Here is an 18,431-nt window from a genome sequence, read left to right on the forward strand (position 1 = left end):
ACCAAATATTAAGACTTATACAGGGAATGAAGGTAGTAATTTATTCTGTAATTGTGACTTTGTACTACATTTTATTATTTTTTCAGCACGTCTTTAAAATAACTTTTCTAATGAAAATTAGTATATCTACTATTTAGTAGGCAAGCGATGTGAAGGGAATTTGATCCACAATGACAGTCCTACTCATTCTGTTCTCACTCGTGAACCAAATGTGCAAATTGTTCCTTGCCGCCATTCCATATTCCCCACACCCACCCCTTGCAGCATTAAACCGCCAAACACCACCCAGGAACGGATTTCCTATTTCGTCATTTAAACCCATTATCTTGTTCCCTTACTATCTTGCCAAACTGGTTTCCCTCCACTTACATTTCTGAGACATGATGTAGCAAGATAACAAGTCTAGACTGTTTGTATAAATAGACAGTTGGGTCCTAAAGTTGGAGAAAAGGACCAAAAGCTAATAGTCCTCTTGTTTTATTTTCAGTGCACTGCCTAAACCACTCAGTAATCCCAAAGAGCTTGTCCAGTTACAAAGCATTTCTTTGTGTATGTGTGATGTGTGTGTGTGTTGTTGTTATTGTTGTTGTTGTTTAGAGACAGGGCTCACTCTGTTCCTCACACTGGAGTGCAGTGGCAAGATCATAGCTCCCTGGGCTCAAGCAATCCCCCTGCCTCGGCCTCCTAAAGTGCTGGATTACAGGCACAAGCCATGGCACCTGGCTCTCTGTGTTTCAAAGGGCGCTCATTTTATAGTATCGTGCATCAGCTCTTCAACGAGTGTGAGGCAAAAGACTAGCAGTTTAGGAAAGAAAATGAGAATGCCATCTTCAATTGAAAACTAGCCTTTGCCTAACTTACCAACTAGAAAACAAGGTTAATTCAGTGAAGATCAACGGAATCACTGGAGTGTGTTCACATGTACAATGAGGGTGGAGCTCTTGTAGTTAATATTTTGAGTGAATGACCCAGAAAGAGGGTGTGGGTGAACAGGAGTCCTCTAGATTCGTTTCAGAGGATTTCTTTCAATCTCATCGGAGTTGTGGAAATGGGAAAGTCTCCACCCGTGCCTCAAATATGCCCATCCATGAACACTGCAGAATTTTATGTTTTTAAATGTCAGGCATTTGGTCACTGATTTACAGAGTAATGTTTATCTGGAAATGACTCTCAAGACCAGTTTGGTGGGTAACGAGGAATAAAAGGTGATGTTATCTCAAAAGTCTGCCATTTAGTGACCTGCCCTAATTACAGTTATTTAGGTCAATGTGTCCACACTTCAGCATCCTCCCAAATAGAGGATGTTGATTACGTGTCCTCAGAAGGCTGCTTGTTGTAATTGACATTGACTTCGGTAAAATGTAGACAGCGACTGTTGAGAAACAAATGGGAAAACTAGATGGGTAGCACCATGCTTGGGGTAATTCCCGGGTAATGATTTGGCAGTGAGAGGAGGGACCACAGGAGAGTAATGAGAACAATGGTAAAATGGGCATAAAAGGTAAACATTCCCAGAATACTGTTTTTCATTCTTTTTTCACTATAAATCTTTTTGTTGATAAGTACAGGGTTGAGGGGAGGCTTACTTAGATTTAACCTTCTCAAAATTGCTGGAACCAGGATGAATGTTCCTAGTCAAAGCACAAACTTAGCTACCTCTCCCCTGATTCTAAGAAAAAAGTCTCCTTCTAACAGCCCCAGGAACTTACTGCAAATTCCAAGCTTTGTCTTTCATCTCTCTGCTCTTGGGGCTCTGGGTAGTGCCACATCTGGTGGTGGTTTTGTGTGAAAGGAAATAATATATATAAATAATTTCCTGTTTGGTCATTTAAACCTATCCCTGTGCTGGACAGAAGTTGACCCACTTCACTCAATAGCAGTGTCTTGTGGCTGAAGTGCCCGTTATTTACAACTGCTGGTCAGCCGGAGTCAATTGAGTACTTGCTCACTAGCCCAAAAGCCACTCAGGCCTCCTATTCTGACCCTTACTGTTTTCATTTACACAAACAGTTGTTAATAGCTTCACTGAAGGCTATGATTCATTTCTTTAGAGCCTAGAATTATTTTTGACAAGAAACTCACTGTCTAGTAAATATTGTCATTATTATCACACTATTATCATCCTCTTCTCTTTCTCATTTTTTGAAGCTGGATTTCTTTTTCTTTTTAAGAGATGGGATCTCACTGTGTTGCCCAAGCTGAACTTGAACTCCTAGGCTTAAGCCATGCTCTCACCTCAGCCTCCTGAGTAGCTGGGACGATGGGCTAGTGCCATCACACCTGGCAGAGCCAGATTTTATTTTATTCCGGAAAAAAAAAAAAAAAAAAAGCTGAGCTTTGGCTGGGTGCAGTGGCTCACGCCTGTAATCCCAACACTTTGGGAGACTGAAGTGGGAGGACTGCCTGAGGCCAAGAGTTGGAGACCAGCCTGAGCAATATATTGAGACTAATAATTTTTTTTTTTTTTAATTAGCCAGGCATGGTGGCTTTAGACTGTAGTTCCAGCTACTTTGGAAGCTGAGATAGGATTACTTGAGCCCAGGAGGTTTAGCCTGCAGTGAGCTGTGATCTTGCCACTGCACTCCACCCTGGGTGACAGAGTTGAGAACCTGTTTCAAAAACAAGTAAATAAATTAACTAATGAAAACTGAGCTTTATAATGTATTGTATAATGACTAACATACAGGTTTTTAATGCCACTAATAAAATTAGAAATATTTACTACTTTGGGGCTTGTTTTCTTTTTAGACAGAGTCTCACTCTGTCATTCAGGCTGGAGTGCAGTGGCACTATTAGGTTGGTGCAAAAGTAATTGCGGTCTTTGCAGTTACCTTTAATGGTTCACTGTAACCTCAAACCCCTGGGCTCAAGGAACCCTCCCACCTCAGTCTCCCAAGTCGCTAGGACTACAGGTGCATGCCAACATGCCCGGGTAATTTTTTTAAATTACTTTTTGTAGAAACAGGATCTTGCTATATTGCCCAGGCTGGTCTCGACTCCTGGCCTCAAGCAATCCTCCTGCCTCAGTCTCCCAAAGCACTGGGATTACAGGGGTGAGCCACTGTGCCAGCCACTACTTGCTTTTTACTCTAATCCCTTAAACTAATTTCAATGTATTCTTCCTTAGACATAATAGAAATGTATGGATAGTTCATTTTAGTTTGGATCTCCTGAGGTGTTTTTGAGAAAACAGAGACAGATGTTTACAGCATCACAGTATGTTTGCCCAGGGCAGGTGTGGGCAAACTGTGGCACTGTAGGCAAGGGCAGCCAGTGGCCTGTTTGTGTACAGGGGTTTTTATGTTTTTAAAAGGCTGTGGAATAGAAAAACAAAACAAAACAAAAACAAAAAAGAATATAACATAGAGACTATATGTGTCTAACAAATTTTTAAAATTTACTGTCTGACCCTTTATAGAAAAAGATTGCTGATCTCTGGCTCAGGCTAGCATCATGTGTTAAAATGTCAAGCCTTGTATTTAGAGCAGCTAGTATCTCTTTGAACTTTATTTTATTTATTTATTTAATTTTTGGAGATAGAGTTTTGCTCTTGTTGCCCAGGCGGGAGTGCAATGGTGCAATCTCAGCTCACTGCAACCTCCGCCTCTTGCGTTCAAGCAATTCTCCTGCCTCAGCCTCCCGAGAGCTGGGATTACAGGCGTTCGTCGCCACACCTGGCTAATTATTTGTATTTTTAGTAGAGATGGGGTTTCTCCATGTTAGTCAGGCTGGTCACAAACTCCCGACCTCAGGTGATCTGCCCGCCTCGGCCTCCCAGAGTGCTGGGATTACAGGTGTGAGCCACCGCGCCCAGCCCTCTTTGAACTTGAGACATAAATTTGGGCACTGCCTGCTGAATTGAGGTAAATTATATTGATTACAGTTTACTATTTTAGTCTATTAGATATTGCCACTATTTATATACTCTTCTAGTAGTTCTCAATTCTGGCTGCATTTTAAAATCACCTGGGGAGCTTTAAAATATTCTTGCCTAGGCCCCTGTACCAGAAAACCTGATGTAATTGATCTGAAGTGGGGCCTGGGCATAGGTATTTCTTACTTGCTCTTCAGGTGATTCTAATGTGCAGCCAGGTCTGAGAACCACAGGCCTACACTACTCACAGGTCTATTTGTGGATGGGCAATTAGCCCACATTCATAGGCAGGATTTTTTGTGTTTCGTTTGTTTGTTTCTTTGTTTTTTGAGACAGAGTTTCGCCCTTGTTGTCCAGGCTGGAGTGCAATGGTGCCATCTCGGCTCACTGCAACCTCCGCCTCCCAGATTCAAGCCATTCTCCTGCCTCAGCCTCCCGAGTAGCTGGGATTACAGGCGTGCACCACCATGCCAGGCTAATTTTGTATTTTTACTAGAGACAGGGTTTCTCCAGGTTGGTGAGGCTGGTCTCGAACTCCGACCTCAGGTGATCCGCCCACCTCTGCCTCCCAAAGTGCTGGGATTACAGGCATGAGCCATTGCGCCCGGCCCATAGGCAGTTTTTATTCACATTTGTATTAGAAATTCAATAGAGATGCGTTATACAAATTGTTCTTTAATTTCAAGGCAGAAGTGTTGCTTAGGGAAATTTTAACTGAGACTATTTTCAAATGGGAAGAGCATATGTAACATACAATACAGAGCACAGAGAAACAGAATATGAAAGATAGGAACTGAGAGAAGCGTGCTGAAAAAAAAAAGAAAAAGAAAGAAACCACTCAGAATTTCAATACACAAATCACTGAGTAGATGTCTTGCTATCTGTGTGAGTGTATCTGTTTTCAAAAGTGCTGTTAATAAACAGAGCAGTAAATCTGGGGCACCATGCTTTTTTTTTTTCAAAGTTGTTAAGAAGAATTATAGCAGTCTGCAGGTGTCACACGCAGTTACTCAGAATCAGAAAGAAGGCTGATCGGGGGTTAGAAGATCTCCATCTATCTGTCTTTTTGCAACCAACCACGTCCAGGCTGTTTATTTAATACTTCCTCTTGCTAATGAAGGTACTGGTTGGGGATGGGTCGAGCTTTCCCATCTCGGCATAAGACTGCAAGATTTGAATGTGCCCTGGTATCGGCTTCACTGACCACAGCAGGTACCCCAGGCAAGAATCTGAGCAGTTATAACAGGTAACAACAATAGAGTGTGCATCCAACTTCGGACACTTCTCCTTCCAGTTTATTTCCTTTTCCCCCCATGTACCAATGTGTTCTTTTCTCTCTTCTTTTTATATTTTTCCAAACCAGCAAGTGCGGAGGCAAGACACAGCAAAGCAGAGATGGGAAGTGAAAGAGCTCTCGTACTGGACAGATTAGCAAGCAATGTGGCAAAACGAAAAAGCTCAATGCCTCAGAAATTCATTGGTAAGAATACAAAGCTTTTTCCTGCTGCTGTTAGCAGATAGTTTGAATGAAATAACATAGGATGCTTGCTACACAAGTCCCTTCCTGACTTAACCTCTGTTAAAATAATTAGTTTTTCATTGTGTACTTTTATTCTTCGTGGTTCATTTTGATAGCTCTAGAAAATGGGATAAAAGATATTAACTAAAGCATCATCATGACAGAAGATCGGAGTATTTGATATATAATTTCCTAAATGGATGTGATGTTTAAAATCCTGTTCCTTCCTCTTTACTCTGAATGACATATGTTGCATGAGAGAGTTTATGTAATTTATACCAGTAAGATGTTCAAGATAGCATTTTTGTAATCTTTTGTAATTATATTTTACAAGTTGGTTCGTTAGCATGCTCAAACTTTTTTCATGCTCTAAAACATATTGCCATATTTTCTTGAATTTGATTGAGAATTGGCTTTAAGGGAAAGTGGTTGGGCAAACATAGATTTAAATAACAAGGTTTGATTTAATCATTTGTCTTACTGGAGTTAATTTTTATGCCATTTTCACATTGTAAAAAATACAGCAGGATGAGATGGCTACGAAATAATTATGTTCATGAAGTGTTAGGACCTCCAAATGGCAGAGATATTTTGCTGAACTCTCCCAGATGTTTACATAAATGTGACCATGATATTTAAAATAGATTTGTATTTGTGAAGTAGACAACTGAAATTGAATGTATCTGTTTTGCTATCAATTGAAAGTTGGTGATATTGAACAAAAATAGTTATCACATGAAAATAGACCTCCCTCAACATCAGTAATATTTTAGAAACCTGTCTCAGTCTCTTTTTCCAAAGCTGCTTGCAGCTGTTGATTTTTTATTTCAGTCCTTTTGTATTTATTCTTCTCAATAGCTCTTACAGATAATAAGTTGCCTGCCTGGTTTTTAAATCTGACTAAATTTGATTCTGGTATAGATAATGTTTTTACAAGCAAACATTCTATGTGAATTATAGAGGTATATTGAAAGAACCCATATATTTCAAAATTACCTCATTTGGTATTTCTGCCTATTTATTTTGTTTTGACTAGCTGAAAGGTTTTTGTGCACTTTCAGTCACTTTAAGAATAAATTGTGTCGGAGGAAAGTTGGTATATTTCAGTTGAGGGAGATCCCCTCCTCCTTGCTGTCCTCCCTCCCCTTGGTGAAACATGTCAGGGGAGCATGTAGTGACTTCCATTTAGAGTTTAGGCACAGTAAACAAATGGTGAGTTTAAGACATTATCTAAAACATTGCTCATGTATCTTTTGGGCTTTACTTATGTGAAGAGGTTCTGACTGGAGTACAAAAGAAAGCTTACCTCATTATTCTGAGTGTATTTTAATTTGGAGAAAGTTGTGGGTTTTGTTTGTTTTGAGATGGGGTCTCACTCTTCGGCCTAGGCTGGTGTACAGTGGTGCAATCATAGCCTCGAACCCCTGGGCTCAAGAAATCCTCCTACCCCAGCCTCCCAAGTAGCTGGAACTATGGGCACGCACCACCAGGCTCAGCTAATTTTTAAACTTTTTGTAGAGATGAAGTCTCCTTATGTTACCCAGGCTGGTCTGGAGTAAGTTTTGACTCTAGAAATGACTGAAGCCGACATGAGGAGGGACATCACAGGGAGAGCTGGGCAAGAAAAAAATGTAAAGCGACTTAATTTCTTTCTTTCCTTCTTTCTTTTTTTTTGTTGTTGTTGTTGTGACAGAGTTTCACTCTTGTCGCCCAGGCTAGAGTACAATGGCACGATCTCGGCTCACGGCAACCTCCGCCTCCTGGGTTCAAGCGATTTTCCTGCCTCAGCCTCCCAAGTAGCTGGGATTACAGGCACGCACCACCATGCCCGGCTAATTTTGTATTTTTAGTAGAGACGGGGTTTCTCCATGTTGTTCAGGCTGGTCTTGAACTCCGGACCTCAGGTGATCCGCCCACCTCCGCCTCCCAAAGTGCTGGGATTACAGGCATGAGTCACCACTCCTGGCCATGACTTAATTTCAATCCAGTTATGGCCAATGCATTTTGGTCTAAGAGAACTAAGTTTGAGAGGCAGTCCCTAATATTTACAGTTGCCCCAAACCTAGCCCTACTTAACATAATCAAAGTTGCTTTGGTATTTCCTGGGTTCAAAAATACAGCATGCTTCCTATGTGCAAATTCACGCCATTTTTCCTGCTGCCTCGGGGATCTGTTTCGTTTGTTTGCTACTATTGCAACCCAGAGGATTTTCACTTCACCACTTCCAGACTTGTGAGAGATGCTGATCTCGTAGGTGCTGATTTCTCTCATCTTCTGAACCATCGCATTCTCTCTGTGCTGGATCAGAAACCTAGAAGAGTTAGCTCTTGATTGAGCTGAAGTCGCAACTTCAGGGCTTCAGGGCCCAGAATAACTGGGGGAATTTTTTTTTTTTTTTTTGGTAAACTGTGGTGTAGTGCAATAAGAAGAGTACTGGATTAGAAGCTAAAAGACCCAGGTTCTGATCCTAGCTCTGTCATTTCTTAACTGTGTGTTTAGACAAATCACGTAACCTTTCTGGGGCTCTCTTTACTCATCTGTGAAATGAGGAGACTGAATAGGTGATGAAGTGACCAGGAAGGTTCCTCCCATGTACAAGTCTGTGAGATTAATTAGAAAAGAAATAAAAGGCAGCAACTATTGATACCACTGTGTGTTTAGAAAGCCCATGTGTGTAACTTCAGATAACCTTTTTCTCAAGGCGATACAGATATGGTGTTTATGCTATACACCATATCCTAGGTTTTTAGGGTCTTTTTTTTTTTTTTTTTAGGAAGATGGTATAAATCTGAGAATCTAAAACACAGTTGCATTAGCCCGACATTCATGTGTTTTACTTAGGGCAGTACTACTTGTTCATTCACTCTTTCGTCCATTCATTCATCATACAGAAGGTTAAGAGTTCCTGTCATATATATGGTATTCTTGTTCTTGGGCATTGTTCTAATCTTCTTGCATTAACTTGTATCCTAAACCTTTGTTTGAAAGGTTTTTTAAAAATAAAAATAAAAGAAACCCCTTAAATTATTTAACTGAATAAACCTTTGTGATAGAAAATAGTAACGTCAACGGAGGGAAAAATGACCATTATCTGTGACACTGTGCAGTGTATGAGATGAAGTGATATAAAACGTGGGGCTACTGTTTTCTCTCCATCTCCCCTTGCCTCGCCTCACCTCTCCTCTCCTGTCCTCTTCCCTCTCCTTCCCTCCCCTCCTCTTCCCTACTCTCCTCCTCTTCTCCTCTTCTCTCCTTTCTCCTGTATTTCCTCTCCAAGGCACTGTTTTTTGAAGATTCAACTGCCAGGGTAATGGCAATGGGTAAGGTGTGAAGGAAGAATGAGTCATTCCCTTTAATCCTTGCTGACAGTTGCACAGCACTCAGACCAGCCTTGACTTCCCTGACCTCTTGAACTGTGAGGGTAAAGGTGAAATTAGACCATCAGGTCAGCCCGCTTCTACCTCAGGCAGGCTGGAGATAATTACCAGTAGGGAACACTTTGCATCCGTTAGAGATGAACTGGGGAAGAGGGACAGATTGGATCAAGTCTAAATGTATTTTGAGACACAAACATGCTCTCAAGTTGGAGAAAAATAATTTTTTTTTTCTAATTCTCCAAGAAATTTTGTATGGCTTTGTTTCAAATGGGAAAAAAAATGGACACACGTCCATCAGGAATCACCATCTTTACACTGTCAGAATAATTCTGTTTAAGTTGTTGTTTTCAAAGGACAAGAAGACATTCCTTTGCACATACTGTCCTTTAGGGGATTTCCTTTCTCTGAATCTTGTTCTCCTGTTAGAAACTTGTCTGACTACACTTCAAACTAGGCCATCCTCAAATACTTGGCTCAAAATGGATTTCTCTCTTGGATGGAGAAGAAAAATGACTACATTTCTGCATATTTCTCCTGATTTTTATTCTTTCCCAAAAAAACAGATGTTATTCAGACCGAAGTGGTTACCATAGCATCTCCTTATTTTAAAAGTTTTATGTATTACTTTATTAAAGGAAGTTTTCATATCGAAAAGAACATGAAAAAAAGATCTCACTCACCTGTGGTAAACATGTTAATGAGGTTTTGACACTTCAACAAACCATCGGATCTCCCTGTGAAGTAACTAATGAGAAATTGCCTGCTTTGGTTAACAGCAACAGGAAGCAGTTTTAATACCTGTTTCTAAGAGAGAAAAAAGTATTTTTCCAACCCCTTCCCAAATCCCTGATGTCCATAATCCTGTAAACATTACAATGTCATAGTATTTTAGGGGTATTAGGAACCACCAGTGAGGCTCTTTTCCATGGAAGGCTTCCTTCCATGGAAGGAAGGAGGATCAGAGAGGTGGAGTGACACAGCTGCAGGTGACAGAGTAGCGCCAGACCTCGGCCTATAAGGCACTGCAGTCCAGGCCCTTCCTTCCCCAGGAGGGGACCAAGAGCAGTGCATGTCATGTGGGGGGGCTTTGGACAGTGAGGAGTCTGGTCATTGAAAGTTGGTGGGAGAGACCAGGTGCAGTGGCTTACACCTATAATTCCCCACTTTGGGAGGCCAAAGCAGGTGGATCACTTGAGGTCAGGAGTTCAAGACCAGCCTGGCCAATATGGTGAAACCCTGTTTCTACTAAAAATACATAAATTAGCCAGGTGTGGTGGTAGGTGCCTATAATCCCAGCTGTTTGGGAGGCTGAGGCACAAGAATCGCTTGAACCCAGGAGGCAGACGTTGCAGTAAGCTGAGATTGCACCAGCCTGGGCAACAGAGCAAAGACTCTGTTTCAAAAACAAAAAAGAAAGTTGATAGAAAAAAACCCTTGAAGAAGGGCCATTGTTCTCCCTCAAGGGTGATCCTCTTTAGAAAAGAACAGTCTTCCCTGGTGACTCCATGAGAACAGATGACATCCACACCGCACTTCCCAGTGTCTCACAGAGGACAAAGACTTCTGCAGCGACCAAATGTGGTCTCAAGCTCAGCTTTCCCCAGCGCCACCCCCACAGCTCTCTCTGTTCTTTCCTCCTTCCTGTTTCTTCTTGTTCTCTGGCTCCCCTCTGTTTTCCACCTCCTGCAAGAAGTGTTAGTTTCACTTAGGTTGAGATCAGAGCCATGATGATGATTGGATATTCCATTTTCCTGCCTTTTTTGTTCGTTTGCTTTTGGATGTGTGCTGATAGTAAGAGTGAGGGAGAACACTTGTGAGAAATTATATGACACAGCAGCAAACACATTTAAGTGACCTGAAAAACTTTAAGACTTAAAACCTGAATCTCACCTTACCCCATCATGGTGACTATAAATACTGGATTTCTGTTATTTTTCTAAAGGTTCAATCATTTTGCCCGCCTCTTCAAAAAACCTTTCAATGGCTGCCAGTGAAATCAAATCCAAACCATTCAGTCAGGCCTTCTGAGCCCTCCACAATCTGTCTCCAACTTACCTCTTCTAATTTTATCATTTCAGTCAACCAGTCCTTTGCTTCAGCCACAGTGAACTCCTCCTGCCTCTTCTGTGTAATATTTCACTCTTGTCTGAATGCCTCCCTCACGTCTGCCCTTAAAATACACATTGTAGGCCAGGCACAGTGGCTCATGGCTGTAATCCCAGCAGTTTAGGAGACCAAGGCGGGAGGATCACTTGAGCTCAGGAATTTGAGACCAGCCCAAGCAACATAGTGAAACTCTGTCTCTGCAGAAAAAAAAAAAAAAAAAAAAAAATTAGCCAGGCATGGTGGCATGGGCCTGTGGTCCCAGCTACTTGGGGGGCTGAGGTGGGAGTATCGCTTGAGCTCAGGAGGTTGAAGCTGCAGTGAGCTGTGATCACGCCACTGCAATCCCACCTGGGCAACAGAGTGAGACCCTGTCTCAAAAAAAAAAAAAAGGACACATTGTCCACATTCCCATACCCCTATGTTCTCTCTCTGCTCCATCCTCCCTCTGCACTCCAGGCAAGTTTACTAGTCTGCTTCTTCTTATAGATATGACTGTCTCCACCACCGTCACTACCACCACCTCTGATTTCAAGGAGACTATAAAGAATAGATGAATCTTTGCCCCATATTAAGTGTGGTATATTTGAGAAGTAGTTCAGTTTTCTCTTTCCACTCTCTTGGCTACTTTATGTTTTGTTCTACCATGTAGCATTAAGGATACTGACTTGTCATGAAATGGTGTAAATGCTGCATCTCCTCTGTTGGATTGCAATTTTGTTGTATTCCTCAAATCACCCAACATGGTGCTAAGCAAATAATGAGAATAGAGTGCTCACACATGCCTGGCACTGTTAAGTCCTTTATAGACATCATAACAACTCTGTGCAGCACATACTTCTTGAATGCATGTGCTGGTTCATGTGGAAAAAAGCAGTTGCTGCCACTAAGCCCCCTTTCTCTCTGCTATGGGAACCATTGCAGCAGAAAACTCGAAGTCACTGCTGGTGGTGGGGCTGTGCAGCCACCGGCAAGGTAGCAGCCATGAAACAGCAGTTAACACTCAAACATATATACTGGGATATGTGGGCTCTTGGATTACATCCTGGTTCTCTGTTCGCCAACTGAGCAATCTTGGAAAGTGCATCAACCTGTTTGTGCTTTAGGTTCTTCATCTAAGAGATGATAATTCATACCTTAAAAGGTATCATACAAAAATTAGCCAGGCACATGCCTGTAGTCCCAGCTACTTGGGAGGCTGAAGCAGGAGAATCACTTAAACCAGGGAGACAGAGGTTGCAGTGAGTCGAGATTGCACCATTGCACTCCAGCCTGGGTGACAGAGCAAGACCCTGTCTCAAAAAAAAAAAAAATGGTATCAACCCCTAACAGGCTGGTAAAATGAGACAGTATGCAAAGTATCTAGGATGGCACGGTGGATACAGCAGGGGCTCAATAAATAGTACTTATCATTATTGGGATTATTGTATATAAGGCATAGTGCGAGGTAGTGTGAAATATAAAGACCAGAAGTAAACATATTAGGGTGGTGGGTCTTCCCCCTCAACCCTGCAGACAGCGTTCTGAATCCACTTGCTCAGTTAAGGGCCCCTTTAGCTCTAGCCTGTGATTCTGTACTTCCAAGTTGGCACTTAGAAGCCAACAACCATATGTCCTCACCACATTGCATCAGTTCGGGTCAGGTGGTTTCTTAGTTTAGAGTTAATAAAGCCAAGCTATGAGAGATTGACACCTTTAAAAGGAACCACAGGTAGGGAATGGCCCACCCAGGCAACCTTAGTTTCTAAACTTAGGACTTGCTGTTGCCGTGTGTATTTTTGTTGGAAGAAGACCTCTAATTCAGCCTGAAGCTGGTATCATGAATCATTCAAAGGCGTGGTGTGATTTTGACTAGAAGCTGGACCAGATGCTCTATGCAGGTTTGGAAGCAGTTACACTTTTGTGGTTTGACTAACCTTTTTTATGAGTGTGTTACTAAAGAAACGTGAGCTGTTGGCTTTTCAATTACTGTAGTTTACCCTTTCTGAGTTTCATACACATTGAGTCATCGTGTCTACAGGTGACTGATAATCATCTGCACTGTTCAAGTTACCGTAACTCGGAGACGAGGGGATCTGATGATTGCAAGTTGCATGCACGTGAACATCTGAGGCTGCCCCGTCTCCTTAACAATGAACAATGGTCTGTGTTAACTACAGAATTTAGTCACGTATTTCCACTCATCCAGGGGTTTATTTTCCTCTTAATGTTTTGCCTTTTACAATTTTAGCACTCAGCTGTTTTCTGACATATGCTGCAGGTGGTATAGATTATGAAATTGCAGGCCTCGTTAAATAAAGCAAATCCTTGGGAGAAAGGATAAAATCAGAATTTGTGATGGGCCTATCCCACCCAGAAACCTTCTGGAGCCTGTTAGGTGAAAAGAGAAAAAGTTTCTCAAGGACCCCTGGTATTTAGGGAATTGAATAGAGATGGCCACACTGGAAAATAACCAATAACCTTAAAAAGGCCAAGAAACCGAAGTTCATCATTTCTGTGTCACATTCTAGGGAAGGAATGTCTGTGACCTTAGCTGGCTTTCATGTTTTCAGTCTTCCAGATGGCCTTGACCAAAGATATATCCAATCTGGAAACTGAAAATAAAAACCATTGATTGCTTTGGCCAAGGTCTACTCTGCTGTTGCTTCTCATTGAGTTTCCAAGACAGGGTGTTTTTCTTTGCATAATTTTTTTTGCTCTCAGGTATTTATCTGGAAACTATCAGGTTGGCCTTAAGGTCAGCTGTTTGCGGGGATGCAAAGACAAATTCATCTCATGGGAATAGATCTTTTAGCTGGTTCTTTTGTCTCCAATTTCTCACTGTTCTGGTCCGCCTTACACATTGCTGTTACGTTAACCACAGCCTGCCTTTCTCAAGGGCAGGTAGCCTTGGCTCTTTGTTCAGATTCACACCCTACAGTGGGCCATTCGGAATGCCCACCATTCTGTCTTACCGTGCGTTGTCTTTTTTCAGTGTTTCCCCATTTTCAGTGTTTCCCCACATGTAGGATGCAAATTGCCAGCAGGCACACGGGGCGCTTAAAACCTGGGTCCACACAGCAGGACAATTATTTTCTTTCAAGTTGTCTTTCAGTCTCACAGTATACTAAGGAGAAAAATTTAGACTTAATTTGATGCCAGTTGTCTTTAACACTAATCTCACACTTGGTAATCTCTGTTTCTAACAAAGGGGGAAGGGATCTTAGTCTCCAAGTACTCACAGTAGTATCCGATCAAAATTTAATGAAATGCTCTCTTTCATTGTCTTCATTTTTCATAGTTATCTTCTACTTGTGGAAAGTGATTCTGGTTTTCCGTTTATGTTAGTGATATAAAGTTTCCTTAAAAACCACATTTATTTTAGAAAAAAAAAGAAAGAAAATGTGAGCCAAATCAAACAGAGAAAAAAACCCAAGCATTCACCAAGTGTTTTCCATGTGGCAGACCCTGTTCTAAGTGCTTTCCAGTGACCCTGTGAGGTACATACGATTATCTTCACTTTACATGAGGACACGGAACACAGACAGGTTAAGTGATTTGCCCAAGGTCACACAACTGGTGACCAATGGAGCCAGCATCAAACCCAGCCCATCTAACAGCAGAGTTCGTTCTCTCAACCACCACACTGCCCTGGTGTGTGAATACTGCAGAATGTGAAGGAAGAGCGAAGCCTGAGAAATACTGTACTTCATACTTCTTGATCACATTTCAGCCAGACTCGCTTCCTGCACGTCCCGTGTAGTCCCACCTCTCTGCCTTCATTCCTGCACTCCCCCTCAACTAGGATGTCCTCTCCCCCTTCTCTGAAAATCTAAATTCTTCCAGTTCATCAAGACCCTTCTCAAAATTTAGATTTTCCAAGAATGTTTTCCCTTCCCCAACTACTTCTGAAGTTTCTGCATTCCCTTAATACCTAAATACAATTTATACCAAGTTGTCTTGCCTGTGCCTGTATGTTACCATATTATTCTTTTTACAGAACACATGTTACTTCCCTGCCTAAATGCCTCAAATGTGACCATTTAGAATAAAAGCAAAGACCTCCATAGAGCAAAGCAGTCGTTTTACAACTTTTTTTTTTTTTTTTGAGACAAGATCTCACCCTGCCACCCAGGCTGGAGAGCAGTGGCATGATCTCGGCTCATTGCAACCTCCGCCTCCCAGGCTCAGGTGATCCTCCCACCTCAGCCTCCTGAGTAGCTGGGACTACAGGTGCCTGGCTAATTTTTGTACTTTTTTGTAGAGACGAGGTTTCTCCATGTTGCCCGGGCTGGTCTCGAACTCCTGGGCTCAAGTGATCCTCCCTCCCCGGCCTCCCAAAGTACTAGGAGTACAGGGCTGAGCCACCGCACCTGGCCAACTTTTAACTTATATTTTTTCTCGAGTCCCATATGTATAGGTCTTATCTCTTATCCACTAGGTTAGAGATACCTCAAGAACAGGAAATGGTTCTTCCAATCCTTTTGTTTTCTCCTGTTTTTTTTTTTTAATTATTATTATTATTCTTCGTCTTTATTTTCATTGCTGAATTCTTTACCATATGGCAGTGACACATTTTGGAATCTAAACATGCCTAGGAAACATTACAGAAGGATATGGTTTAGCAAATCTCTCCAGAATCCAAGCTAACAGAATGGAGAGGCTCAACAGTGACCTCAGCCTCACCTCCAGCACTCGGCTCCCCTCCCTCGCTTTCTGTCCCCTCTCCCCACCACTCACCACTGAGCACATCTGCCCTCACTGCAGCTCCCATCCCTGCCTTCCCTGTGACCAGAGAGCCTCTGTTTTCTAACACACAACACCCACACGCCCCGAAGGTGGCTAAACTCTGTTTTCAAAACTTCTCAGCAGTTTGACATGAGAAGTAGGAGAGGGTGACCACAAGTATATTTTTTCAGTTAAGTGTGAGATAGACCCTAATGATCACATGTGTATCAGAGATATACTTGCCAAGCAAAGGAAGAGAAACACACTTTGGGAAAGGGACAAAGACCATGATCTCTTCTCAAGAAAACTTTTCTCAAACTTTCTACATTTGAAGCTCTGTCACTTCAGTCTCAGTCAGCCACGACTGGTGAGTTTGGGGAGTAGCCAGTTGGAGTCTGGGGAGCTATTTTCTCTATCTCTGTAGCTATTTAAAAAGCTGCTGAGATGAGGGACCGAGTGTCCCCACTCTTTGCAGCACTTCCGTCCCCCTGGCTACCTAATATTCCTGGCAGAAAATAACAAGCAAAAGCAAAATAAGAGTTGGGAGTTGACTGTGTCTTAAGAGATCGTGAACTATAGCAGAAGCCCCAGGCTCCCGTGGGCTGGTAGCTCCCTTGTCCCTCTAGCTCCATCCTAACATCCTGCTTCTTTCCCTCCTTTCTTGAGGGCTCCCCTCTGACATGCACAGTGGGCATACCTTACCATGTGGCCTCGACTGAACCACATCTCTGCCCCTCCCTTCTGCCTGCTGGCTTTATTTTAACCATCCAAACACGTTGCTGCTAACCAGTGTCCCCTGAGATAGCACAATGGGAAACCATTCTGCCAGGCTTGGTCTTCTTGAGCAGCAGGCAGCTTAACTTTCCTCCCTTTCTGAGGTCTCTAGAAAATATTTACAAACTCTCTGCCTTGACAGTGTTCCCTTTGTAACCCTTTCTGTCACTTGTTCCAGGTGAGAAGCGCCACTGCTTTGATGTCAACTATAATTCGAGTTACATGTATGAGAAAGAGAGTGAGCTCATACAGACCCGCATGATGGACCAAGCCATCAATAATGCCATCAGCTATCTCGGCGCCGAAGCCCTGCGCCCCTTGGTCCAGACACCGCCCGCTCCCACCTCGGAGATGGTTCCAGTTATCAGCAGCATGTATCCCATAGCCCTCACCCGGGCTGAGATGCCAAACGGTGCCCCACAGGAGCTGGAAAAGAAAAGCATCCACCTTCCAGAGAAGAGTGTGCCTTCTGAGAGAGGCCTTTCTCCCAACAATAGTGGCCACGACTCTACGGACACTGACAGCAACCATGAAGAACGCCAGAATCACATATATCAGCAAAATCACATGGTCCTGCCTCGGGCCCGCAATGGGATGCCACTTCTGAAGGAGGTTCCCCGCTCTTACGAACTCCTCAAGCCCCCGCCTGTCTGCCCAAGAGACTCCATCAAAGTGATCAACAAGGAAGGGGAGGTGATGGATGTGTACCGGTGTGACCACTGCCGCGTCCTCTTCCTGGACTATGTGATGTTCACAATTCACATGGGCTGCCACGGCTTCCGTGACCCTTTCGAGTGTAATATGTGTGGATATCGAAGCCATGATCGGTATGAGTTCTCGTCTCACATAGCCAGAGGAGAACACAGAGCCCTGCTGAAGTGATCATCTGGTCTCAGGGATTGCCCCTAAGTATTCAGCATCGTTTCTAAAAACCAATGACCTCGCCTAACAGATTGCTCTCAAAACATACTCAGTTCCAAACTTCTATTCATACCATTTTTAGCTATGTTCACACGGGTAGCCAGAGAAACACTGTCTTCCTTCAGAAATTATTCACAGATCTAGCATATTATTACTTTTGTGAAACCTTTGTTTTCCCATCAAGGACTTGAATTTTATGGAATTTAAGAGCCAAAAAGGTATTTGGTAATCATTGTCTTCTACAGCAATGGAATGAGTGGTCCTGGAGATGTGCTACATGAGACATTCTTTCTGAGATGTATCAACCATATGTGGAAAAGCCTTTCGGTCATACGTGCAAATCCACAAAGAGGAAGAGCTGACCAGCTGACCTTGCTGGGAAGCTTCACCCTTCTGCACTTCACAGGCTGAAGGGTTAAGATCTAATCTCCCTAATCTAAATGACAGTCTAAGAGTAAGTAAAAGAACAGCCATAAAATAAGTATCAGTTAGAAGTAACTGAAGACCCCATTCTCCAAGCATCAGATCCATTTCCTATCACAACATTTTTTAAAAATGTCATCTGATGGCACTTCTGCTTCTATCCTTTACCCTCCCATATCCAGTGAAAAGCTGAGCTGCTTTGGGCTAAACCAATTGTCTATAGGAGAAAATCTATGCCAGAAGAACTGATGGTTTTAAATATAGACCATCAGCGAAACTCCAGAAATTTGTCCACTGTGGATGATGACATCGCTTTCCTTTGGTCAAGGTTGGCACAGCAAGGTTATAAAGGGGGAAATGGTTTGGCAGCACCAACAGAAAACAAACAACCAAAACACAGCTACCTAAAGCTTCTTCAGAGAGTTCATGGAGAATTGGTGATGCAGACCCAAAACAAATTTGCCAGTGATTTTTTTCCACCAAAAAAAAAAAAATCAAAAAAGTATGGCTTAGCCTCCCCCTCCCCACAGGAGAGGAATTGGAGATAGATGCCATGTGTGTTTAGATTGGAGCTGAGCTCCGGGATGGGGTGAGGAGGTACACCTCTATTGAGAGGTTCTCCTTGATCAGACAGGCTTCGGCCCTTTTTTTCCCATTTATAATGGAATTGCTGTATTCCATGAAAATTCCTGAAAGTCTGATCACAGTTCTGCAGGTGTATAAGTCATCCTTG

The 18,431-nt window shown here is 42.6% G+C and overlaps 1 protein-coding gene across 3 annotated transcripts in view; it reads left to right on the forward strand.

Annotated features, from left to right (window-relative positions):
- IKZF3 (IKAROS family zinc finger 3) overlaps window positions 1–18,200 on the forward strand; it is a 97,297-nt gene extending 79,097 nt beyond the window's left edge. For 2 of the 3 annotated variants that reach the window (XM_033183167.1, XM_033183168.1), the window contains 2 exons: window positions 5,238–5,354; window positions 16,533–18,200. In XM_033183167.1, coding sequence (XP_033039058.1) covers window positions 5,238–5,354; window positions 16,533–17,236 — 821 coding nt within the window. In that variant the 3' untranslated portion in view covers window positions 17,237–18,200. Of the gene's footprint in view, window positions 1–4,777; window positions 5,121–5,237; window positions 5,355–16,532 lie in introns of those variants that run through there. The other variant, XM_033183170.1, reaches the window with a different exon arrangement.
- Window positions 18,201–18,431: the final 231 nt, after the last annotated feature.

This window comes from Trachypithecus francoisi, unplaced genomic scaffold (assembly GCF_009764315.1).
Source record: "Trachypithecus francoisi isolate TF-2019V2 unplaced genomic scaffold, Tfra_2.0 Lachesis_group20, whole genome shotgun sequence".
NCBI lineage: Eukaryota > Metazoa > Chordata > Mammalia > Primates > Cercopithecidae > Trachypithecus > Trachypithecus francoisi.